Here is a 25,610-nt window from a genome sequence, read left to right on the forward strand (position 1 = left end):
TTATGTAGTTTGCAGCCAAAAATGGAGAAGCTCTAAACAGTCAGTAAAAACAAGACCTGGAGCTGACTGTGGCTCAGATCATGAGCTCCTTCTTGCAAAATTTCAGCTTAAATTGAAGAACGTAGGGAAAACCACTAAACCATTCAAGTATGACCTAAATCATATCCCTTATGAATATACAGTGGAGGTGAGGAATAGATTTAAGGGATTAGACCTGATACAGAGTGCCTGAGGAACTATGGACGGAGGTCCGTAACATTGTTCAGGAGGCAGCAACTAAATCCATTCCAAAGAAAAAGAAATGCAAGAAAGCCAAGTGGCTGTCTGATGAGGCTTTACAAGTAGCTCACGAAAGAAGGGAAGCGAAAAGCAAGGGAGAAAGGGGAAGATATATCCAACTGAATGCAGTGTTCCAGAGAATAGCAAGGAGAGACAAGAAGGCCTTCTTAAATGAACAATGCAAAGAAATTGAGGAAAACAATAGAATGGGAAAGACTAGAGATCTTTTCCAGAAAATCGGAGATCTCAACGAGGGAACGCTTTTGTGCAAAGACGGGCATGATAAAGGACAAAGAAGGCAGGGACCTAACAGAAGCAGATGAGATTAAGAAGAGGTGGAAAGAATACATAGAAGAACTATACAGGAAAGATCTGAATGTCCCTGATAGCCATGATAGTGCGGTCATGGAACTTCAGCCGGACATCCTAGAGAGTGAAGTCAAGTGGGCCTTAGGAAGCATTAGTAACAACAAAGCTAGCAGAGATGACAGTATTCCAGCTGAGCTATTTAAAATCCTAAAAGATGATGCTGTTAAAGTGCTGCACTCAATATGCCAACAAATTTGGAACACTCAACAGTGGCCATAAGACTGGAAAAGGTCAGTTTACATTCCAATTCCAAAGAAGGGCAATGCCAAAGAGTACTCAAACTACCATACAATTGCGCTCATTTCACATGCCAGCAAGGTTATGCTCAAAATCATACACACTAGGCTTCAGCAGTATGTGAACCGAGAACTACCGGAAGTACAAGCTGGGTTTCGAAGAGGCAGAGGAACTAGAGAACAAATCGCCAACATTCACTGCATCATGGAGAAAGCAAGAGAATTCCAGAAAAACGTCTATTTCTGCTTCATTGACTACGCTAAAGCCTTTGATTGTGTGGATCACAACAAACTGTGGCAAATTCTTAAAGAGATGGGAGTACCAGACCACCTTACCTGTCTCCTGAGAAACCTGTACGAGGGTCAAGAAGCAACAGTAAGAACCAGACATGGAACAACCGATTGGTTCAAAATTGGGAAAGGAGTACGACAAGGCTGCATATTGTTGCCCTGCTTATTTAACTTATATGCAGAGTACATCATGAGAAATGCCGGGTTGGATGAATCACAGGTTGGAATTAAGATTGCCAGGAGAATTATCAACAACCTCAGATACGCAGATGATACCACCCTAATGGCACAAAGCGAAGAGGATCTAAAGAGCCTCTTGTTGAGGGTGAAAGTGGAGAGTACAAAAGCTGGTTTGAAACTCAACATTAAAAAAAACTAAGATCATGGCATCTGGCCCCATCACTTCCTGGCATATAGAGGGGGAAGAAATGGAAGCAGTGACAGATTTTATTTTCTTGGGCTCCAAGATCACTGCAAGACGGTGACTGTAGCCATGAAATTAAAAGACGTTTGCTCCTTGGGAGGAAAGCTATGGCCAACCTAGACAGCATAGTAAGAAGCAGAGACATCACCTTGCCGACAAAGGTTTGTATAATCAAAGCCATGGTTTTCCCAGTAGTAATGTAAGGCTGTGAGAGCTGGACTATAAGGAAGGCTGAGTGCCGAAGAATTGATGCTTTCGAACTGTGGTGCTGGAGAAGACTCTTAGGAGTCCCCTGGACTGCAAGGAGGTCAAATCAGTCCATCCTAAAGGAAATCAACCCTGAGTGCTCACTGGAAGGACAGATACTGAAACTGAAGCTCAAATATTTTGGCCACCCAATGCGAAGAGAAAAGTCACTGGAAAAGACCCTGAGGCTGGGAAGGACTGAAGGCACAAGGAGAAGGGGACAGCAGAGGATGAGATGGCTAGATAGCATCACCGATGCAATGAATATGAACTTGAGCACATTCTGGGAGAGAGTGGAGGACAGGAAGGCCTGGCGTGCTATGGTCCATGGGGTCACGAAGAGTCGGACATGATTTAACGACTGAACAACATATTTTACATAGTATCATTTGTAAATATATAAATGAGTGTGCACATTGCTGTACACCCTCACACAGAAGATTTAAATACAGTCTATCATATCCATTTTAAGAGAAGAGGAAAAAAAAGGGAAAGGATGAAAGAAAAAGAACGGATATATATAATCAGCTATCTCTGGCCTAGCCTGAATCTTACAAACTAAACATAGCCAATTGATAAAACATTTTTGTAAATTCCAGTTCATGGGGCTGGAGCAGAAGTCTTGCATGATTTTCCGATTAGCCACACCTCCGCCATTTCATGATTTAGAAACTTATCTGATCTTCAGAAAAAATGCAAAACCTAACAGGATATTTTAAATGATATTGTAAATTCATTTGTTTTTGTCAGGTTTCTCGCCTTGGTAAATAGCCTTCTTTTATCAACAACTTCTTTGGTGTAATCTGGAAAGAACATAATTCTATCTTGTTTTGATCCCCAAGAAAGATTTCCCTGCTGTCTTGCCAAACACAGGATATGATTTTTTGTGGAAATTCTTGCAAATTGAACTATAATCGTATAGTCAGTCCCTTTAGCATTTGGCACACGGAATGTATGCTCAATGTCAAGTACATAATCAGATGACAAAGGAAGTATCTCATGTAGGAGCTTATCTACAAAAATAAGCAAATTTACATCAGTAGATAGATCTTTGATACCAATAATACGCACATTTGCTCTGCGTGTGAAAGCCTCCAATTGGGAGATTCTTGCAGAAAAATTGTTGTGAAAAGCTTGCGAGACAGTCTCCTGCACTGCCACTTGATTTTGCAGCTTGTTAATCTTCGCCTCCATTTTTTGCCAAGAGTTTTTATTAAGCCCACAGCCCCTTGCAGGGTGGTGATAGAATTTTGGATTGTATCCAGTCTCTTAGCCTATTCAGGAACTTGCAAAGACAACGTTTTTATCAGAGCAAATAACTCCTCTGTATTTTCATTGCTTCTCGAAGCCTTTGCCAAGGGAGGTGTGTGTGTGTGGGGGGGGGGTCAGCAGCACTCATATTTCTTTTCTCCTCCTTGGTGTTGCCATCCTTTTTAAATAAATCTTGTAGGTTCTCAAATACAGCTGGTATTCCTTAATCCATAAACACTAAAAACTACATTGGGGCACGTCAGCCCTGGTTCCTCCTAATTAGATAGGAATTTCAAAACAACTTTGAGCAGTGATTAAGCTCTGGCAGATTTGCCTCCGAGGCCAGCCCCTGTGCTGCATCGCAGAAAGGGCTACTCTTCCAAGACTTCATCCAGATGCTGCTCTTGCCTCCCCTTTTCATTCCAGGGGAAGATGAAAAGGTTTTTCAACCTTTTAAAAGCTGTTTGAGATAGCATCCCGCGGAAACTCCGCAGAACGCCGCCAGGGCGACATTGGCTCCGACCGGAAGTTGTGAAGGTTCGAAACTTTTTTCTTTTCTAATCCCTCGGGGCGGCGGGCGGGGATTTAAAAACAAACAGTGTGTGTGTGTGTGTGTGTGTGTGTGCACGCGAGTGTGCGTGCATGTGCGGGGTTAATCTCCTCCTGGAGCACAGGCCTCTCTATCCAAATTGGGGTCATGCGCACACATACTAGAGTGTGTGTGTGTGTATATATTGTTTTTTATATTTTTTTTATAGAGTTAATATTATATTAAGTGGAGGGTGGCGGCTCCGATTTTGGTGGGACTATAAATCCACTCTGGGTTTCAGTGAGAACCAGCCAGAACGCTAAAGGAGCTATCCAAGGCGCTGAACCACGCCGCGGCGCGATCAGCGTAAGCTGTAGTTTGGCTCTAGCGCAAATGCAGGGGACGCGCAGCTCTCGCGCTCTGCATCCGTGTGGAGTTTCTCCTCTCCAAAATGTTCATCGGGCGGCGGTTGCCGTGGTTACTTGAATCAGCTCAGCTCAGCCGATGGTTTGAGGCAGCTGCGCCAATCCAGCGCTGTAGCACGGGAGTGATGCTGAAGAGACCCGGAAGGTGATTGGGCGGCGGCTGTAGCATGCAATTAAGGGGTGTGCGCCAAAGATGAAGGAAGGAGGGGCCGCGGGGAGACGGACGCGTTAGCGTAGCCGGCAGTGTCGCTCGCCGCTCGAGAGCTAACAAAGGAGTTCCTTCTCCGTCTGCGGCCGCAATAGAGCAGTGCAGGTAAGGCGGCGCTCCCACTAGAATTCTAAATGGAATAGGATGGGCATTTCTGTGGGAGTAGATCGAGATATCGGCCGAAAGGAAAGATAGCCGGGTTGACTAAGCAGTTGGGAAAGTCATTCTCCGAATGCTCTCGATAGGCGACAGTTGTTGGGCAATTCTCCCGTGATGGCGAGGTGGGCTGGTGGGGTTGGCAGCCAGCGGGCAAACAGGCTGCTTACAAAATGCAGCCGAGAAAGAAAAAGTTGCGTATAATTATAGTATTCTCTCCCCCCCCCTCCCGTTTAAAGGCTGGCTTATATAGGGTGACCATTTCGGGTTCCTGTTAAAGGTTAACAGTTTCGGTGCAAAGCTAATATAACGTCACCATTTTGGATTCCTGTTAGGGTTAACAGTTTGGGTGCGTGGCTGCCTTGCTTTTCGTTCCGCTTTATTTTCCTTGCCTCGCATCCCAACAGCATAGTCTTTTGCGAATTATATAGTTAAAACATACATGCCTGGTCTGCTAAACACACATACACCATCTGTGTGTTTGCCAGCGTAGAACGAAAATAACCTGTTGTTATAACGAAATGGAACCAAATCTATTCTGTCCTTTTGTACAGGGTTCAAAGGGTGCAGCGTTTGACTAACTGAAGATTAGCAAAACATTAATAACTATATGTTGTGCAGCTGTTTGGAGTGGTGTGAACACGTCAACACCTTTATATGTAGCATAGACCTCACATATTCTATTTACCCTGTAATCCTGGGTGGGAGGGCCAGGGCAGATAGCGCATTTAGCAAGATGAGCAGGGCACTTGGTTCCTGCCTCAGAAACCAACATCCATCTTAAATTTGCAAAAGCAGTTTTCACCCATGCAGCCTGAACCATTTATGCTAGAAGTCTTCCCAAGTTAAGTAAACTGGAGAGTCAGTGTGATGTAGTGGAGAGGGTATTGCACTAAGTTGCACGGAGACGACCCAGGTTCAAGTACCCTGTCAGCCATGAAGTTCACTGAAGATGTTGGGCCAGTTTTACTCTCAGCCTAACCTACTTCTCAGGGTTGTTAATAGGATAGGGGTGGGGGGGACTATATATATACCCTGACCTTTTTTGAGAAAGTCTGGGATTAACATGCAGTAAAAGAATTCTTTAAATTACACAACAGTTATTCACCCAAGATGTCTTAAAAAGTAAATAGAAATTTCATCTCTTCTCCCATCCCCTTCGTAAACCTGCAGGCTGTCCTTGAGGTAGGCTTTGTTTGGTGTGACTTTTCTCTGCATCTCCCTGGTCTGTAACTGTTTTTAAATGTGTGCCTTATTTTGAACTGAGTAAGGACTACAGAGCCAGCAACACTGGCTCCACCTATTTATTAGCCTCCAAGAGACGAATTAATCAATTTCTCTGCATGAGAACAACACCCAGATTCTCCACTTACATACTTCAGCTACTATTCAGAGAGCGCAAGGAGTGGGGAGGATAAACAGAGCTAGAACTGCCTTTCACCTTGGGCTGCTTCCAGACAAGGGCTCCTAGAACTAGTTATTGTGCAGCTATCCCATATTGACAACTTTATATCGAAGAGGTTGTCAGCCTGTTTGCCTTCTTTTCCAATCTAGGTCAGCAGGCAATATTTGTTCATTCTTCTGTGTGAAAAATAGCAACCTATAGCTTTGCAATGCATTCCTGTTGTTACACGTATGCATTGCATTCTTCTTAGATGGAACTTGTTCACTTAAAGACAAAAAGGGATTTTTTCCAAACACATTTCACAGCATGTGTTAGTACTTGCTTTGTTTATACAATGAATTAAAAATATATTGGCTCATACAGCAGCGTTTTCTTCTTCTTTTCACTCAGGGTTGGTCTGCATTCACCTTTTGAACTGGTATAACCATGCAAGCAAAGAACATATTTTATATTAATATAACAAATGTTATATCTGCCTAATATAAATATAGTTGTATGGAGTTGCAAGTTTCTTTCTGCTAAGGTTCCTGTTTTAGCAGTGATGGATAGAGAAACATTCAGCAGGTGCAGCTCTGCTCATTGCATCTCCAGGGCAGGAAAAACTGCTTGTTGAATTTCTGCCTGTCATACACAGGTTTGAGCTGGTCTTTGACCGTAATAAAGTTTTATTCTATATTCATACACAGGAGTTTCTCAAGTCAGCTGGGGGGGGGGCAGGGGGAGAGAAGGGTGGCAATCTCTGTTTATACTGATAAGAAATAATGGATTTATACTGATATCTATATCAACAAATGTAATAGAAGTTATAATATTTATACTACCAGTGGATTCCACAGTTCTCCTAGGTAAGTTGGTCAGAATAGTACCATCTAAATACAAATAGGTTGGTATGTTCTGTCCAAATAGAAATAGTAAAAATGGAAAGAAACTACAATTCCCATCAACAGGAGAATGGAAAAGAAATGCATGGTATAGAATAATATGGGAAGGATATTTGACAAAAGATTCATTGGAATATTGGGTTAAATTTATTCAACATTGGAAATGTCTATTTCAGAAGGTTGGGGAAGAAGTGTTAAAAGCTGTATAAGGAAACTAAATGATGAGATTAAGGGTCCAATCCTATGTATGGTAGGACTTTTTTCTGTCTAAAAACTTCCAGCATAGCTGGCTGGGGTACGCTGGGAGATGTTCAAACAGAAAAAAAGTCCTACATGCATAGGATTGTGCCCTATTATATTAATATCATTTAGATAACTAGATGGTTAATATTATGTAAGGCTTTGAATTTCTGTAATTGCCTCTGCATTTATTATTATCTTTGTTATTTTATAAAACCATTTTTAAAATATGATAAGAAAAATGAGCTTAAATTTAGTTTAATTCTGGTGCAAGTGAATTGGGGCACCTAACTCCATTTTTAAAATTCTGGTATTAGATATTCTCACAGGGGTGGGCAACTTGTGGCTCTCCAGATGTTTTGGCTTACAAATCCTATGTTCCATCACCATTGGCTATGCTGGTTAGGGCTGATGGGAGTTAATCATCACTATGTAAAATGAGAAAAATTCTGAGCTACTCCACAAGGTGCAAGAATGAATGAGATAGTGAATGTTTAACATCTGACATACTTAGCTCTGCAGATCAAAAGAACAGTGAGAGAGGAGTGAAGATTGACCCTGGCTGAATCTACACATAGCATTTATTTATCATAACTATTGGTGCCCATTGGTGTCATGTGTACCAATAGTTATGATAACGCTTTGATAACGGTATAACTGCTATGTGTAGATTCAGCCCGATTTCTTCACTACTCAGTATTGAGTTTTATTTCTGTTTGGGGTTTATGTTTGAGTTTTATTTCTGTGGACTACCTAAATTTCAAAACTGAAGCAGGACAAAATCAGGTGCTTAAGTCCTCTGGCCCTACAGGGGGCAAACTTCCTAAACATGTGAGGCTCCTCTTGCTTTTCTCCCCTCTGCTCTCTTTGGAATAACTGCTATAGAGGGCCCGTGTGGAAAACGTTCCTCCTCTGTTCCTCCTCTGTTCCTCCTCTTCTACTTGTGCAAAAGCAGAAGTGGTGGAAAACCACAGTGGTCTAATGTTTTGTCTGCTGTTCAGGAGGCAAGTTGGTACTTGCTGTCTCTTTCTCCCACAGATGTTCCCAGTGTGACAACACCAGCATATCTCTGTCAAGGCATTCTTTCTAAAAACCGAAGCACAGGTTCATATTGCAAAATGGTTGTTATTCTTTTAAAAAATGTTTAAAAGTGGCAGCGACAAGCAGATTCCTTTCTGGACAGTCTACTGTTAGGTTCATTGTGTCTAGGCTTGCTTTAAACAGAGTTTATCTCTCATTGCTTCTTTGCAGAAAAGGGCAACTCAGGACAAAAAACTAAAAAATGAAAACCTTTGAAAATGCTTTTTTTCTCAAACAAAACTATAAAGGAAAAGTTATATAGCTATTTTATTTCAAAGTCACACTGGAGTGTCCCATCCGTTCCAAGTTATGTATACTACTTATCTTCTTTATGTTTTGATAACCTTTGGAAGTCATTAAGGGTGCAATCCTATGCATGTTTAGACAGAGGAAAAGGCCTACAACTCCCAGCAAACATGGGAGTGAGACTACAGATACTACAAAAAGCAAAGGTAGCCAGATTGGTCATAAGATCCAAAATCTATATTACTGTAATACCTTTATTAGGCCTACTGAAAGGTCACCCCAAATGAGCAAGCAATTGAGATCTCCAGATCTCTTCAACAGGCAAGATGTTGCAAAAAGCAGGGAGGCGGGGTGGAGTCCTAAAATGATATGGAGGAGGAGGCTTTGCAGACATTGGGCTATACCAGGTGATGTGATGGCTTCAGTGCTCCTATGACCTCTGCAAACAAGAAAGTAGGAGACAGATGTTGATCCTCCATTTTTGACAAAATAAAATCCAGCTGTTAACTCAGAACTGTCTCCATCCTGGGCAAGTCAGACAGGTTCCTTGGTCACCAGGGCAGCTAAAGCCTCTAGAACTATTTTTTAAAAAATGACTTCCTAGTTTAGCGTGGTGGGGTTATTACCCTATTAGAAGCAAGCCTCTAGCCCTTATAGCTACAAAATGAGACAATACATGGGCAAGGCATAGTGAAATACCCAAAGCCAGAGGAAAGGCTAAGCAGAATTTTTCCCATGGGCAGGAGTTGGCTATGTCCATATCCTTCCCCAGCCCACCCTCCCTATGGTTATCAGAAGCAGAATAAATTATGACAAATATGGAAATACATACACATTTGTAGAATTAATACAACTCACAGGATTTCCCAGATGTGTTGAAACTGTTTTCTAGTTAACAGTTTAACATTGTGTGTGTGTCTTCTCTTCTCCTGCAGGTTGCAAAGACAGCTCATAGAGAAGCTCGGTTTTCTGAAGGAGGCAGAAGTAAAAGCATCATGAATGGAACTAGAACCTCCCAAGGACAATGGGGGAGAGCCTGGTAAGAGGACTCTACCACCAGAGAAACACCCCATCTTTATGTTGTGGTCCAGGAGGGGGAATGATTGACTGATGAAGGGAATTCTACCAGTCAGGACCTAGCAAGGACTTCTTTGGCTTGCATCTCACGTAGGCTGAATTGCCCATAGGCCCTAGGAAATAGGCAATGAAGAGTGCTTATCACTTTCCGGGAAAGAAAAAAGAGGTGGGAAATGGTACAATTTTCCCTCTGCCAAGCCTAACACCTGCAGCCAGGTCCTTGTATATCCAGGGGAAAGTGCAGGTTCTTTTTTTCTTTTTTTTTTGATAATTAAAAAAACAACAACAACAAAACAACAACATAAACATAAACACACAATAGACATACAGTAAAATATCTCTTCCGATTATAAGGACCTTTGGCTCCACCTACACAACAAATACTCATTATTATTCTCTGATTCTTAATTTGGTTGTATACCATACATTGAGTTCACAGACATTATATTATTTCTCTCCTAATTTTAACAACAACAATAAAAGAGTTAATCATCTCAAAGTTCAAAATCCAGCTACATAGATATCATTTTTCTCTGTTTCTTGTAGAAATTCTATAAGAGGTTTCCAGTCTAACATAAATTTAGTTGTTGATCCTTCTTTAATTATAGTAGTCAGTTTTGCCATCTCTGCCAGCTCCATTTTCATAATCCACTCATTCACAGTTGGTATTATTTTTTTCTTCCACTTTTGTGCATACAATAACCTTACAGCTGTTGTCATGTAGAGAAAGGGGGTTCCCCCCTTCTCTTTTACGTGTTTATCTATTAGTCCCAATAAAAAAGTTTCTGGCTTTAATTCTATAGTAGTCTTTAATATTCTTTGCGCTAAAGACGGTATTCGTTTCCAAAATGTTTTAGCTCTTTTACAAGTCCACCATAAATGATAAAACGTTCCCTCTTGATCTTCACATTTTGTTCAGGTTCTGTGTGTCTTGTTCGCTTTGCTATAATGGGGGAAGGGTTCTTTGGGCAGAAATGGGTGTTCTTAAAGGAATAAACCCATGAGGGCTTGCTATTTCTCCACACATGGGTCGACTGCATCCTTAAGAACAAGTCATGGCTCTGCTAAGTATATGCAAAATCACTCAAGTGGGAAAACATAACATGTTAGAGCACCGGAGGGCAACCTCTGGCCATATGCCTAATCCGGCCGACGGGGTTGCCGAGTCCAGCCTGCAGAGGGTTGTCCTAAAGCCCTAGCCTGTGCAGAAGAACCCCCTTGTTATCTCCGATCGTTGAGATAAGTTATAGAGTATTTTGGATTACTTATGTTCCTTTGGAGGAGTTACTTTATGTGTACCAAAAAGGTAGAGCCTGTTCTGGAAGCCTGCCGAGACACCTGTTTGAACTGGTACGCTTTGGGAGAGAGAGTTTCTATACCTCCAGCAGTGTTGGATGCTTTTATATTAATTCAATGCTCATAATTAACTGGAACAAGTTCTTGAGCTGGCTTTCTTCAGTTAAAACATTTGCTGAGAATATGGGTTAGATCCCAAGCTGCCCTTCCATGTGCGGAAAGCATCTTGTGCCCACAGAGGCCAGTTTTAATATCTTGCCCTGGAGCAGCCTTCCCCAACCTGGTGCCCTCCAGGTGCTCTGGACTACAGTTCCCAGCATTCCTGACCATTGGCCATGCTGGCTGGGGCTGATGGGAGGCACCTGGTGGTTGGGTAAGGGTGCCCTAAAGCAAGGATGGAGAACCTAATCCGAAGGCTGTGCTTGGGGGAGGCACAGCCCAAAATTGGTGGGGCTACCCCCACTGCTGGCATGCAAACATACACAGATAGACACATTCTGGCACAGGCAAATACATATGTGCACACAGGAATCTTCTGGTGCCTTGAGGAGCCACTTTTTGAGGCGCCAGCTGAATTGCTCACTGGCTTTGCCTGCTGCTCACCGTCCCCCATTGGGACAGCTACCCTCACCATCCCTATTAGACTTAGCTGGAGCCTTTATGAGCCGCTCCTTGAGATGCCAGCTGAGTCCCAAGCTGGTTTCATTTGCCCCTCTCCTTCCCCAACTGGGGAAGGTAAGCAAGGAGCGAAACAGATAGAGTGGTGGCCTCAAGGGGCGCTCCTCGAGGCCATGGGTCAGTCACTGTCCTGTCCCCTCTCCCTTCTCTGAGGGGGTGGAGCTTTTTGGAGGGTCCTCATCCAAGGCCCCTGTGGGCCAGATGGAGTGTCCTGTTAGGCTCAGCCTGCAGGCCAGAGGTTCCCCATCCTTGCTCTAGAGCAGGGGTCCCCAGCCCCCGGGCCACAGATCAGTACCGGTCTGTGGCCTGTTAGGAACCGGGCCGTAGGTGAGCGGTGGGCGAGCGTCCCTGTTCTTCAAGTAATAGGCTACGTAAAGATTTACGTAGCCTATTACTGCAAAGAACAGGGACACAAATGGTATCGGCTATTCCGGACGCCATTTGCATCCACAGTCCAGGCGTAAGGGTGGACAGCAGCGGATGGACCCGGACCAGCCACTGCCAGGTAGGCTCTGTCCCAGAGGGATTTCAGGGGGTGGTGGGGGAGTAGTAATAATAATAGAAATAAAGTACAGAAAAAATGTAACTATCCCCCCCAGTTCGTGGAAAAATTGTCTTCCACGAAACCAGTCCCTGGTGCCAAAAAGGTTGGGGACCGCTGCTCTAGAGTGTTAAAAGTTTAGCTAAATTCAAATATGCTTCACTGCTAGTCCAAGCAGAAGTATAAAAACTGATATCGAACCTAGTAGTTACCCCACTACTATTAGTACTGGTGCAAGCATCTGCAGAACAGGACTAGCAGCTTTTTTTCATTCCACTCTCTATTCTTTGGCTCAATTAACATGTAATTATTAAAGCTCGCATAATTGGATGTGGGTATTCATTATGTGTTCTCTGAATAATAAGTGAATCATTTTGTTGTTCCAGTAATGTGATGCTCTGGGTCACGTGGCAAACCTTTATGTTTCTTATTTGTAACAATCTGAATTATCCCACATGTGGAATTATTACAGTCTATAGCAGGGGTGTAGAACCTCTTCGAATCCAAAGGTCAAATTCCATTTTGCAGAAACTCTTGGTGAGTACATCCCAGTTGTAGGCAGGGCCAAAAAAATTTTAAAGTGCCAAAAATATCAGCATATTTTACTTTAAGTTCTTACTTTCTCTAACTAGGTATTAGGAGCAGCACTTCAACCTTTTAGAATGGTGTAAAACTGCACAAAAGCCAGGAAACCATTGAATGATCGGTGGTTGGGGGGAAGGGGGTGGAGGCCAAGGAAAGGGGTGTGACCTCCTGGGCCCCCAGGCGGGCCGGATTGGGCCCCCAGGCCTGAACTGTACTCTTGGTCTATAGTGACCTAGGCCAGCATCTATCCGTGTTAAATCCTGAAAAGAGTGGTCTCCTAATTCGGCAAGATGACCTTCTAGTTGAGTATGGTAGGTTTGTTACCACTTCAGAATCTCAGATTTGGGATTGGTGCCAAACTAAGCATGGTGGTGGCAGACCCATTTCGTAAAATGTGAGAAAAGAGAAAAAAGGGCAAGTAGAAGAGGGGCACTGAACCTTCCACCAGCTTGCTGCTTGCCTCCATGCAGGTTGACCCCTGGTATCGCTTTCTCTGAGGTGGACATCATTATTTCTGAGATGAACTGGTATAATTCAGGGGTGGGGGACAACAACCATCACCTGCCCATGAAGCTCATCAATGAGAGATTCAGGATGAAAGGGAGTATGTCTTCTCACGGCACAAAAGCTATTGAATTTGCCACTACAGGATGTAGCAATGGCCACCAGTTTGGATGGTTTTAAAAGGGGACTTGACAAATTCATTTTAGATAGATAAGGCTATCCATGGCTACTAGTCCTGATAGCTATATGCTGCCTCCAGTATCAGAAGCAATCTGCCTATGTACATCAGCTGCTGGGAAACAAAACTGGGAGGGTGCTTTTGCACTCTTGTGCTGCTTGTGCGTTTTCTGCAGGCAGTTGGCTGGCCACTGTGTGAACAGAATGCTGGTCTAGATGGGTCCTTGGTCTGATCCAGCATGGCTTTTCTTATGTCCACAATCCCACTTTGTCTTTAAATCTAATGCACACACCACTTTACATGTGACTGGTGCAGACCTGCATTTAAAGAGACAGGTTACCCGTATTACACCTAATTTTTGCTCTGAGGGTCGCAGTTGTCCAGCGGTCACAAAAATTTTAAGAACAAACTCTGCTGCTGACCTTGAGCCCTGACCAATACATTTTTGATGTTGGGAAATGCCCTACGCTAGCACAAGGAAGGGTTTAATTTGGAAGGAATCCCGGGCAGATGAGGCAAGGAGCCATTCAGTGTTTCAGTTCAGGATTACTTTATAACCTGTCTAACAAAGAGAGCAGTGGTAGAGAAAGAAGCTCCAAATGTCTAGGACTGTAGCACAATCGCATAAAATAACTTGAGCTTCTAGATGCGAGGCGCAGGCACAGAGACAAGCAGGAGGTAGCCGGCGCCAAGAGGAGGTGCTCAGCCCACTTGGTGCAATGACAACAGCTGCGCCCCGATGCCCCACGGGAAAGGGGTGGACTCTCCCCTCCTACTCCCTAAGTTCAGCCAGTTGCCTTGCTTTTCCTCCAAACGGAGACCAACTGACTCTATGGAGCTTAGACTCCCCTGGTAGGCTGCTCCTTTGAGTTTCCCCGCTTAGTCACCGGCAGTTAGCATCTGTAAGAGTCATTAGGTTGAATAGAAATAAAGCCTTGGAAAAGAGCCCTTTTGTCTGCGTGTTGATTCTGGCTACTGGAGGATTTTAGAAGGCAGCAAGGGCGCTCCTGACATGAAGCAGCTGGTTAAGGCATTCCAAGATGGAGTTGAAAATTAGAACCTAAGAAACTTGTGCTAATGTGTCTATAAGCCACAGACAAGTAGGTTCTGCCACACACATGGGAACAAACCGCAGTGAGCCTCTGGCTTGTGCATCCCACCCCCACCCCTCCACTTTGCTCTGCTTCAACTGTAATAAGGGATTTGGAAGCTTTCATTTACCTTTAGACTAACCACAGTTAAACATTATGTCCAAAACTGGATGAACTGTGGTTAGTCTTTTAAACTGAATTGAAACAAGCCAACTGTAGTTCAAGAAGTCAGCTTGTTTCAACTAACTATTGCTAAAATTAACCACACTTTTAGGGTTTGAACGCAACACTCTCAGAAGTGAATGTTTCTGATCTGTTACTCATGTCTGCACTGAAGGAAAGAGAAGGGATTTATGTCTGAACTGGGCCACTGGCACCATCTTGTGGCACTATGCAGTTCTTGCTTTGTGTGATAATCCCTGTTTCTCTTGTGTTTCAGGAAAGTCGACTGGTTTTCCTTGGCAAGTGTCATCTTTCTACTCCTGTTTTCCCCCTTCATTGTGTATTATTTTATAATGTCATGTGATCAGTACAATTGCTCTCTAACTAAGCCAGCTATTGAGTTGCTCACAAGGAAAACCCACCTCTTGGATATCTGGAACAAGACACCACCATTGACTTGGAAAGCTGCGACTCTATATGCTACTTGGGTAATTTTCCAGGTAAGTGTCTTGAAGCTTCTCCACTGAAACCCAACAGGATATGAGCAATACAATCTCAGGCATTTGATTAATATTAAGACTTTTCTGATTACCATTTTAGAGTTACAATCAAAACCGACACTTAGAAGAAACTTGGGTATATAGGTTGTTTATAACCCTGATCATCTTTCATTGTCTGTGAATGCTACGGGCAATCATCAAAACCTGCTATTCAGCTTTCCACTTCCAGTCTAAACTGTTCACACCAACTGTTGACATTCCTGGTTTCTTGTACCCATTCCCATCCATCCTACTATCAACTTAGGGCACTTCTTCATTTTTATCTTGTTCCTTTTCATGTTCCCTTCCCCACCCTCCTGAAGACAATGACTGAGTTCTTAGAAAGACTTCTTTATAGGTTTATGCACCCTGTTGCTGATTTTGGAAGAAATCCAACAAAATCTCACTAGCCAAATACAATTTTTATTCTTGCATCACTATATAAAATGAAGATCATGGTATTGACAGCTGGAACTTGCACGATGGTGTTTGCAATTTTGATGCAGAAAAGTAAGATTGCCTGAGAGTATGCAAACTTTGTATGGTTACTCTCTCTTTCGTCTGTGTCCAAAATTCATCTGTGCTAAGATATTCACAGTTGAATATCTTTAAACATTTTTAACACTGACATTTATATTTTATCGTTAGAGGTTGTTCAGGATTGGAAGCTATGTCACATCCAAAGTTATGCCTGAAACGGTGAAGACTAAGAATATATGGGATAAGAGCAATGGGGCCTCAAACCACAAGTTGCTCCTCCACACTCCATAACCACCTGATTTAGGTTATAGGTAATGTAGTTTCTAGGCAATGTCATACAGAACTTTGATGCTCCTAAATTCACTCTGTTACAGGTATTTTTGTTCATGCTTCCTGACTTTTGCCACAAGTTTCTTCCTGGCTTTCGAGGAGGAGTACATGAAGGTGCTGTGACACCTGCTGGTAAGGTCTTTCTTGGCTATACTTCACAAGCCTTTCTAGCATTACTAAGAAACACAGACTGGGGAACAATGAATTTCTTACAGGCTCCCCTTAGGGCAGTGCCTCTTGATCCTTGTGCGTGGCCCCCAAATGATTATCTCCCTGCCCCGTGTATTGCTGCATGTGTTGTGCAGCAATGAATCCCTGTGTCAGGAAAAGCAGTGTGCGTAACAGCCCTCCAAAGGGATTCTCGGAATGTGGGAAAGGACATGACCCTTAACTCTTCTCTTTCTGTCTCGCACATACGCTCAGATTTGGCTTCAGAGAGGACTATTACCTCCTCTGCAGTAAAGTGCATGCCTGCTTAGACGCATCAGCACACTGTAGAAATTCTTTTGACTCTGATCCATACAGAAGCAGCTTGCTTCCAGATAAATGCATTTTTATGCCTGGGTGGCTTGGCGGCAGAAGTCGGTGGAGTGCTAAGAAGCAGATCTGCCAAGTCCATGGTAAAAAATGTAATAACCATTCTTCGAAACAGCAGAGTTCGTGCACATCACTTAGAAAGCATTTTCTCTCCAAGACCATCCTTATATGGACACATGGGAAAAGATCTCTGAGTTTCCAAGAGCAGCCTCATCTGAAATAAGGATCAATATTGAGAGTTGAACCGATAGATTTATTTTATGTATTTAATCCCTTTATAGACCGGGGTACAAGGAATTTCTCATGGGCTACCATATCCAAAAATACCTCAAAGTGGTTTACTGTACAAAAATGAGAATCCAAGACATACATTAAAATACAAAGCATCACAACACGTTATACAAATCCTCAGCTATTAAAATCCAAACTCAGAAATCCAAAATTCCACAATATATGCCACAGGCATGTAAGAAGAACCGTGCTGGATCAGACTAATGGTCCATCTAGTCCAGCATCCTATTTCCAAGAGACAAGAGGGCAGCGGTGTTATGTGATGTGCTCTGGTTAAACCCGTGTACAACCTTGCACACGTTCTAACGAGACTCACCCTCTTAGAAGGAATCTTTAGATATTGGCAATAGAGCGTCCATGGCTAAGAAGAGATTTACACTCAAACACTGTTGGAGAGGATAACACCACAGTGGCACAATTATTGGGGTTTACAAAGATTCAAATGCAGAAGCTAGTTTTGGGGGGAATTAGCTGAGCAAATGGATTTAACACTCAAGACCAATTAGGGATGCTCCAGCCTTCACTAAGCTATGCTTTTGTGGGGAAATTAGCTGCTTTCTTGGTGAAGCTGAGCTCCAGGCCTAAAAGTAGTTTTCAAGGCGGTGGGAAGGAGTCTTCCCGAGGCTTGAAGCACACGTGCACATGTGCGCACGCACACGCATGCATGCAGAGAGAGCGAGAAGGGAAAGATGGGGTGGAGATTACAAGTTCTAGAAAGAACCTTTAAAAGCAATATATCTTTCCTTGGGCTGAAGCCCTTTCCTGCAGACAGGAACTAGTGCACATTGCAATTCCTGGTCTCAAGTGAAGAGGAAGGAAAGCAGAGAGCCTTGACTAGGGGAGGCAAAGCACCCACTGTTGGCACCTTGCTCTGGCAAACAAGGAGCTTCGTGATTTCAGGGATTTTAGCATGGAGCCTTTCCTCTGGGAGGAGAGACTCTGAGTGATTTCAGCAGCAGGGTGGCACCATACCCATGGAGGTGTGAGGCACCCAGTGATTTCAGCAGCATGGGCCCCCACCTCTGGGAAGAGGGGGACCTGGGACTGCCCCAACCTGAGGCTTCTTATACAATTCAGAGAAAGGCATTGACATCACAACTCTGATGAGCTAGACACTGCTCATTGGCACTGGGAATGGTGCTACTTGCTATGGGAGAAAGACTGAGTTGGCCTTCCATCCGATATAACAAAAGAGGGTGCTTGGGGATGATGGGTGTACTTGCAGGAAACAAAAGTCCTACTTGCTGTCTCTTACTCTTTAAACAAAATATGACTTCACGTGTCAATGACTGTCTTAAAGACAAGTGTCGAGGCTGGAGTTCAGCAATGGGAGCATATTGCAGGTAGTTGACTAGGTAACTTACCTGATATCACTCTTGCTATCCAGCACATTCATGTTTTGCTGAATGTTGACCCCCACCTTTGCCTTTGGGGAATGCATTTTTAGAAGTCCATTAGAAACTGAATTGCTTGATCTAGTCTTGCATTTTGCTCTCAACCCCATTCCTGTGCCTTTCTCTCACCTTTGCTGAGGATGAAGGCACCTGGCTTTTTGGCTGTCTCAGAATGGAGTCAGTACTTCGTAACACTAGCATTCAGAGCACCTGCCACTCAGAAGTATGCTGCTGTTTAAATGTGGAGTTTAGCTGTCATGGCTGATAGGAGTTGATAGACAAATTCATGAAGAGTAGGTCTGGACACTTTTAAAGCTATGTAAGCTAATGGCCATTGCCACATCGTTTCGCTGTAAATTCCTTAACTTTGGTGTGTGAAATACTGCTTCCTTTTGTCTGTTGTGAATATACTACCCATCGATTCCATTTGGCAACCTTGAGTTCTAGTATGGGATTGAGAAATATGTATCTCCACACCATGAATTATTTTAGGGGTCCCCAACCTTTTTGGGCTGATGGGCACATTTGGAATTTTGAGAGAGTCTCATGGCCCTGCTCACAAAATGGCTGCCATGGTGGGCCTGTCCTGTCACAAAAGACTCATTTCTCAGAAGGCAAACTGGTGAGGCTTAAAGAAAAGTAACTTGGCCAAGAACCTAATACAAGGCAAAAGTGGGCTCTGAGCTCGAAAACATAAAACCACTCTTTTGAAGGTGTATAAATATGGCCCTAGAGGGTGGCACTTCATTTTGCAGTATGCCAGCCTCCCAATTTTTTTTAATGTTTAATTTTTTAAAACTGTAAAAATAAAATCAACGGGAGTGGTGGGGAGTCTGGCAGCGCCAAGGAAGGTATCCACAGGCACCACATTGGAATCCCCAGCATTATTTTATAGAACTTTAGCTTCCATATGAATCTACCCCGCATTTAAGGTAATTCTTGGAAGTCCTACTTTCTCTCCTGTCTTCATGGGAGTTAAGATGGAAGATACAACACACAGGACCTTTTTTGTGGTGGCGAAACTGTAGAATGCACTCCTGGGAAAATCCACTGGGCTTCCTCTCTTCCTGTATTCAAACTGGTCTTTAAAACTCATTAGTTTAAACAAGCTTTTAATATCTGCTGGCCCACTGCTTTTAAATTAAACAACGTGGTGACTGTTTACTTTATTGCCTCAAATATGCTCCTCAGAAATGATGCTGCAGATATGGGTCTGTTTTCAACCTTTTCCACAGTTAAGTTCAAGACAAAGGTTTCATTTAATGCCTCCTTTCTAACTTTTGTTGCCTAAAAAGTATTTAAAGAAGTTTCTACTCTTTCTTTTATGTGTCTAGCTATTTGCTGTGTGTTCAGGATTTTTTTTTTTTTTTTTGCTTCATTTCCTTCGAAGCATCTGTGTGGGACTGCTATTTGATCACAGAAGCATTGCTGGGGGAGGGGGATCAAATAGCAGATGTCGTAGAGCGGCAGGGAATAATAAGTAATACTGGCTTGGGTGGAAAATGGTTTTGTTTAAAAAAAAAAAGAGAGAGAGAGAGAGAGAAAGAACCACCACTGTTCCACCAGCGTTGCTTTCCCAAACAAATTAGCAGCCCCCTTTTAAAGGAAACCAAAAACTTGAGAGTGAAATTAATCATAGATCTTCCACACTGCAACTGGTTGAGCCCTCCACTGCTAACAGCTAGACTGGCAATCTGATGCACTTTCAGGCTTGGCTTAATCTACTGCTTGTTTAGAGTTTACCTAGAAACTACAAAAATTTAGAGTTTATCTAGAAACTCCAATGAAAACTAATTCTCAGTCTGCAATTCCTTTTAAAACAGGTATCCTAAATCAGCTCTTCAGAATATATAATTTCTAAGGGTACAATCCTATGCATATTTAGGCAGGAAAAAGTTGTACAACTTCAGCATTCCCCAGCTAGCCATACTGGCTGAGGGATGCTGAGAGTTGCGTGACTTTTTTCTGTGTAAACATGCATAAGATTGCGCCCCAAATGCTTTAGTGTATAGCTACTACACTTGATCTTAGCCAAAAGGCTGAGAAGCGATAGTGTATAGCTGTTAGATCTTAAGAATTAGAGAAGACACATTTTATGAGCTAAGCCTTGAACGAAGAACTCCCTTAGGACAGTTTCATTGTATAGAGAAAAATCCTCTATACAGAGAAAAATCCTCTATACAATGACAGTTTCATTGTATAGAGAAAAATCCTACCACTGTCAACTAAATGTATAATTAATCTATGATTTAGTGTTGAAAATGTAGCTTAAACATGAACCTTCCTCCCTAAATGTGTTACTCCTTGGTTTAGCTTTCAGTATGGGAGGATTTTAAATGAGTACAGCCGCAATTCTATGCATGTTTAGACAAAAAAAGTCTCCTCCTCACCCCCAACTTTTCGCCATGAAGCCCTGAGTCACACTTCCTGAAAACGAGAAGAATTGCAGAGTTCACAAGCAGCTGCAAACCCACATGATGGCATGCCCTCTTTCCAGCCTTGACTTAATTTTCCATCACTACTGTACTGAATCATGCAACTCTCTTCCCTTTCAGGCATAGTACTTAAATATGAGATCAATGGACTTCAAGCCTGGCTTATCACGCATACACTTTGGTTTTCAAATATTTACGTCTTCCACTGGTTCTCGCCTACCATAATTTTTGACAATTGGATTCCACTCTTGTGGTGTGCAAATATCCTGGGCTACCTGGTGTCCATATTTGCATTGATAAAAGCCTACTTTTTCCCTTCTGATGCAAAAGATTGGTATGTTGGCATTGCTTATATTGTTAAGCATATGATGTTAAGATATTTGATGAGCACTGCATTTTTTATTCTGCTTAGGGCGCAATCCTATCGAGACAGCTGCCAGCCTCTAAAGGTGTAGGCTGGTGATTTTCCTGTGCAGGTCAGGCGGAGCATGGAGGGGACTCTCTTCTCCGCACTCCGCCCGCCCTGCGTTCTTGGCTAGACGCATGATTTTGCACATCTAGCTGGGGCTTCAGAGAGGGGGCGGGAATAGGTCTGGAGAGACCCTATGGGAAGCAGCGTAAAGGGGCTTCTGTGGTCTCCCCTAACCACCCCCAGGAACACCCCCCTTTTATCCCTCTGCTCCGTTTTACAAGCCTGGAGAGGCAGCCTCCATGGATCTCCCTGCGCAGGCTACAAGGGGGAGGGGGTGGGGAGCATGGTTTCCTGGCTTGGAACTTGGAGCGCTGTTGGAGCCAAGAAACAAAAAAATCCTATGGCCCTCCAGGCGGTGTCTAGTGGCCATAGGATTGCTCTCTTAATAAAGCTAATTAATCCAATAGCTATTGCCCTACTTTAGCTTGCCACTTGAGATCATAGATATAGAAAGCAAACATGTCAGCTTTAGTTTAACATCATGTATTTACATCAGTAATTACAAGCATCTTTGGTGTGTGGGAGTGAAAATTCCCTCAATTTCATATGGTTTTTAAATTGTTTTTACATTAATATTTTGTTTCTGTTTTTTATATATCATTTTAGCAAATTCTCTGGTAACTTCTTCTATGACTTCATGATGGGGATTGAATTTAATCCTCGTTTAGGGAAATGGTTTGATTTCAAATTGTTTTTCAACGGTCGCCCAGGAATTGTAGCGTGGACTCTTATTAACCTCTCCTATGCAGCGAAACAGCAGGAGTTGTATGGACAAGTAACTAACTCTATGATACTTGTCAATGTCCTACAGGTAAGCACAGACTCATTAAAATCTAGGTTAATCTTCAGTGCTGTTAACGTTAAAGCTGCTGAAGGTGTGTAGCTAAAACAGAATGCAATCTTGCATTTATGTAGCTGTAACTCAATGACAGTGTAATTCAGTGACTCGTGGGTTGTATCCAGTGTTAGGGTGGCATCAGTAGCAAATTGCCACCTTTATCCATTGCCCTAGCAAGCACTGGTTACATTGGTCAAGCATTGGTTTACATTAGCACAACATCATTAGTGGTAGTGCTGGAGCACAGCTGAATACAACCCTTAGTCTAACATAGGTCCCTTTCATTTTAATGGGCCTACTCTAAGTAAGACCAATATTGGATACAACCCTGTTTTTAATGTGGTGATGGGTTGTGGCTCCCAAATGGCGTGTGCATCTTAGTCAGGTTTAGGGGAGGGATGGAGTTTTCCATTCTTGCCCCATAATTTCAACACCTATCTGATCTGAGCTTTTGTTCAATGGGAGTGAGAATCATTGAGAACTAGGCAGTCCCTGTCTCATAGACCCACCCTTCCTCTGGGTTCTTTCCTGACTCCATGGTAGATGGAGGGTGATGGAGTATTGGGAATATTCTTTCTTTGTAAACTCCCTTATTTATGGAGGAGGAGGTAAGAAGCAGGGGATGGCTGGAGGTATAGGATGGGATGGAGTTTATCTGACTACCGCTGTAACTTGTAGTCTACTGTGTTACTTGAGTTCATTCATTCATTTATTATATTTATACTGCCCCCTAGCCGAAGCTCTCTGGGTGGTTCACAAAAATTAAAAAGCCATTAAAATACATTATATAAAGTATAAAATCATTATACTTATCACACTTGTTTATCCTGTTCCTATATAAGTTTTTTATGGGTGGGGGATTTATTTGGGAATGTTTCTATGTGAGGGGAATAATGAGGAGAAAAAGTCTAGTATATTTATAATTGTTAATGTTGATTTTATTGTGTTGTTTTTATCATTATTTCATTGTATTTTGTGTTTTTAAATGTTGTATGCCATCTTGGGGGTTTTCCCTAAAAGGCAGCTTATAAATCTTTTAGATATATAAACAAACAGTTAATTAAAAACTGAACATCACTTATAGCACATCAGGATGTTTGAGAATACAATCTTATAAATGTGGTGAGAGATGATCATTGCTTTAGATGCATGGTTATCATTAAGGTTGACTAGAAGCAACCCGAAGTAGGATGTTTGTTGGCATCATAGTCCATCTAGATACATTTGAGCTGCATCTTTTCAAGAAGGATGGTGCTGGTTCACTTGCCCACCTATGGCTAGCTATTGTGATCTCTGACAGTGTGTTCTTTTCAGGCTTTATATGTTTTGGACTACTTCTGGAATGAAGCTTGGTATCTGAAAACAGTTGATATCTGCCATGACCATTTTGGATGGTATCTAGGCTGGGGAGACTGTGTTTGGCTTCCTTATCTCTATACTCTACAGGTATTTTCTCATATTGATTCATTATGGGAGAATCAATCATTCATAGAAGCAATAACCATAGTAATGGCATCACTGGTCTACTACAACAAAGGGTTCAATTACATACAGTGACTCCTAACATCCCAAACCAAATTAATGATTTCAACATAGTTGATCCTTTATTAATTACATGTATACCCCTTCTTGCTTCCAAAGTGGCATGCAGGGTTCTTTTCTTCCCTACTCCCACTTTATCCTCACAACATTTCTGCTGAGAGATAGTGACTGCCCTTAGATCAACCAGTGAATTTCATGGCTGACTGGAGATTTCAACCTGGGTCACCCCACTCCTTGTCTGACACTCTTTACCACTACACCGTACTGTCTTTTAGTGCAAAGTGAGCAACTTTACAGACTCCTCTGTGGTTTGCCTCCCAAGCACAAAAAAGTGTTTATCGTAAAAACAGTAGTATTACAAGTATTGCTTGTAGATCCTCTCTCTGGTTTGGGCTCCTCTGAAGAAAAAGGAAGGGTGCTAATTAAATAAGAACACCTACTTACTTACGAAGTCTTTTCAACCATCTCTTTTTTTCAGGGATTGTACTTGGTCTATCACCCTGTTCAGCTTGCCACAGGTAATGCAATTGGGATTCTACTGCTGGGTTTGGTGGGCTACTATATCTTCAGAATGGCCAATCATCAGAAAGATCTTTTTCGGCGCACTGATGGGAACTGTAAAATCTGGGGCAAGAAGCCCAAATACATTGAATGCTCCTTTATGTCAGCCGATGGGACCAAACACTACAGTAAACTGTTGACTTCAGGATTCTGGGGAGTGGCGCGCCATTTTAACTATACAGGAGACTTGATGGGCGCTCTGGCCTACTGCTTGCTTTGTGGTTTTGAGGACCTCCTGCCTTATTTCTACATCATTTACCTGACCATTCTTCTGGTCCACCGCTGTATCAGAGATGAACACCGATGCTCCAGCAAGTATGGCAAGGAGTGGAAGCAGTATACTGATGCCGTACCATGCCGTCTGTTTCCAGGGGTTTTCTAAATACTCTGGGCATTAACTGTATCTTTGGAGCCCATGTATGAACAGTATATTTTCTGTGGAATACATTTTGAGGATCTAAAAAGGTGTGGCATCAGCATTATCTTTTGGCCCATCTAATGGCGCTAGATGGCTATAGGATTGGTCGGTTTCCAGGAACTGACCTTGGAGCCCACGCTTGGTGGTCAGTTCCTGGAGAACTGCCTCCCCGCCACCTCAGGCGGTGTGGATCATCCCCGGGCTCCACGCTCGTAAGAGCAGCATGGAGCAAGGCAAAAGGGGGTGGTTCCGGGGGCAGAGAGTGCGTAAGTGCCAGTGCGATACTTCCCATGTGTCATCTGGCCTCCCCACCCTGTTCTCCAACATCCTGTGGCTAGAGAGCCAAAAGCCATCTTAGATGTGAATGCAAGGTGGCTGGAGCACAGAGGAGACCATCCCCTCTGTGCTCTTCCCGCCATGCATTGGATAGGCAGTCACCTCCGAGTTCAAAGGCAGCCACCTCTCCACATAGGATTGCGGCCTTATCTGTTAAAACCATTGTGCCACTAAACTTAGAAAACTTTTTAGGGGTTTGTTTGTGTGTGTGTGTGTGTTCATTTTTCACTGGGGGTTTTTGACCGAAAAGCTTCAAATTAAAAATCAATGAAATCTTGGTTATAATGAAATCCATAATGTTATTCCGCTATGGGGCACAGTCAACGGTGAAATGAAGTGGGAGCTAAATAGGCCCTTTAAAATGTCTGTTCTTTTTACTGTAGTTTGTACAGTAAGTGGTTACTGATGGTTTGTGTCTGAGTTACATTGCTCTGGGTGAAAGGGAATCCTGAGGTATAGATGAATAAAACTTACATTACGATCTGATCTAATCCTCAGATAGGCTTTCTGTCACTGGATCAGAGATTCTGAAGGCTTCCTTAAAGGCTTAACAGGGGAATGATACCAGAGGAATAACCATTTCATTTTAAAACATGATGATGGGGTGGGTAAAAGATCTGTACCAGTTCCTCTGTTGTGATAAAAAGCATACTTGTGAAGGAAACAGGGTCTAGGATAACTAATTATAATTACTTTTGGCTTTCTAGAAGTGTGTTGAAATACTGCCCTCACTAATTACCTTAGACATTTCCTACATTGTATTTGTATTAGAGATGTACGAATCCCTTGCCTGGTTCCGGTCAGGGCATCCTCGTATGGACGCAAATGGCGTCCTGCGTAGGGAATGCCATTTGCGTCCCTGCGGTAGCCCGTGATAGGCTACGTAAATATTTACAGCTAAAGCACGGACACGAATGGTGGCCGCTACAACATTTGCGACCCTGCTCTTTGCCGTGATAGGCTACGTAATTATTTACGTAGCCTGTCATGGTAACGGCAGCCATACAAATGGCGTAGCAGCCGCCATTTGCATCCCTGCTCTTTGCCGTGATAGGCTAT

General features: G+C 42.9%; 1 protein-coding gene across 1 annotated transcript; it reads left to right on the forward strand.

Moving 5' to 3' along the window:
- Nucleotides 1-4,265: 4,265 nt before the first annotated feature.
- On the forward strand, nucleotides 4,266-25,036 carry DHCR7 (7-dehydrocholesterol reductase). The gene is made up of 8 exons (XM_084852232.1): nucleotides 4,266-4,363; nucleotides 9,202-9,305; nucleotides 14,656-14,878; nucleotides 15,772-15,859; nucleotides 20,505-20,718; nucleotides 21,463-21,667; nucleotides 23,009-23,140; nucleotides 23,715-25,036. Exons 2-8 carry the CDS (start codon nucleotides 9,262-9,264, stop codon nucleotides 24,177-24,179), a joined length of 1,371 nt encoding a protein of 456 aa, XP_084708358.1. The 5' UTR covers nucleotides 4,266-4,363; nucleotides 9,202-9,261; the 3' UTR covers nucleotides 24,180-25,036.
- Nucleotides 25,037-25,610: the final 574 nt, after the last annotated feature.

The sequence above is a fragment of the Heloderma suspectum genome, chromosome 1, assembly GCF_057233095.1.
Source record: "Heloderma suspectum isolate Gila_16-S chromosome 1, 16-S_ref, whole genome shotgun sequence".
Classification (NCBI taxonomy): Eukaryota; Metazoa; Chordata; class Lepidosauria; order Squamata; family Helodermatidae; genus Heloderma; species Heloderma suspectum.

What these genes read in the sequence shown, in the direction of transcription:
- DHCR7 (XM_084852232.1), top strand. Translation starts at nt 9,262, where the DNA reads ATGAATGGAACTAGAACCTCCCAAGGACAATGGGGGAGAGCCTG. An exon ending in CTACTTGGGTAATTTTCCAG is followed by an intron (nt 14,879 to 15,771) that starts GTAAGTGTCTTG and finishes ACTCTGTTACAG; the next exon opens with GTATTTTTGTTCATGCTTCC. An exon ending in TACTTGTCAATGTCCTACAG is followed by an intron (nt 21,668 to 23,008) that starts GTAAGCACAGAC and finishes TGTTCTTTTCAG; the next exon opens with GCTTTATATGTTTTGGACTA.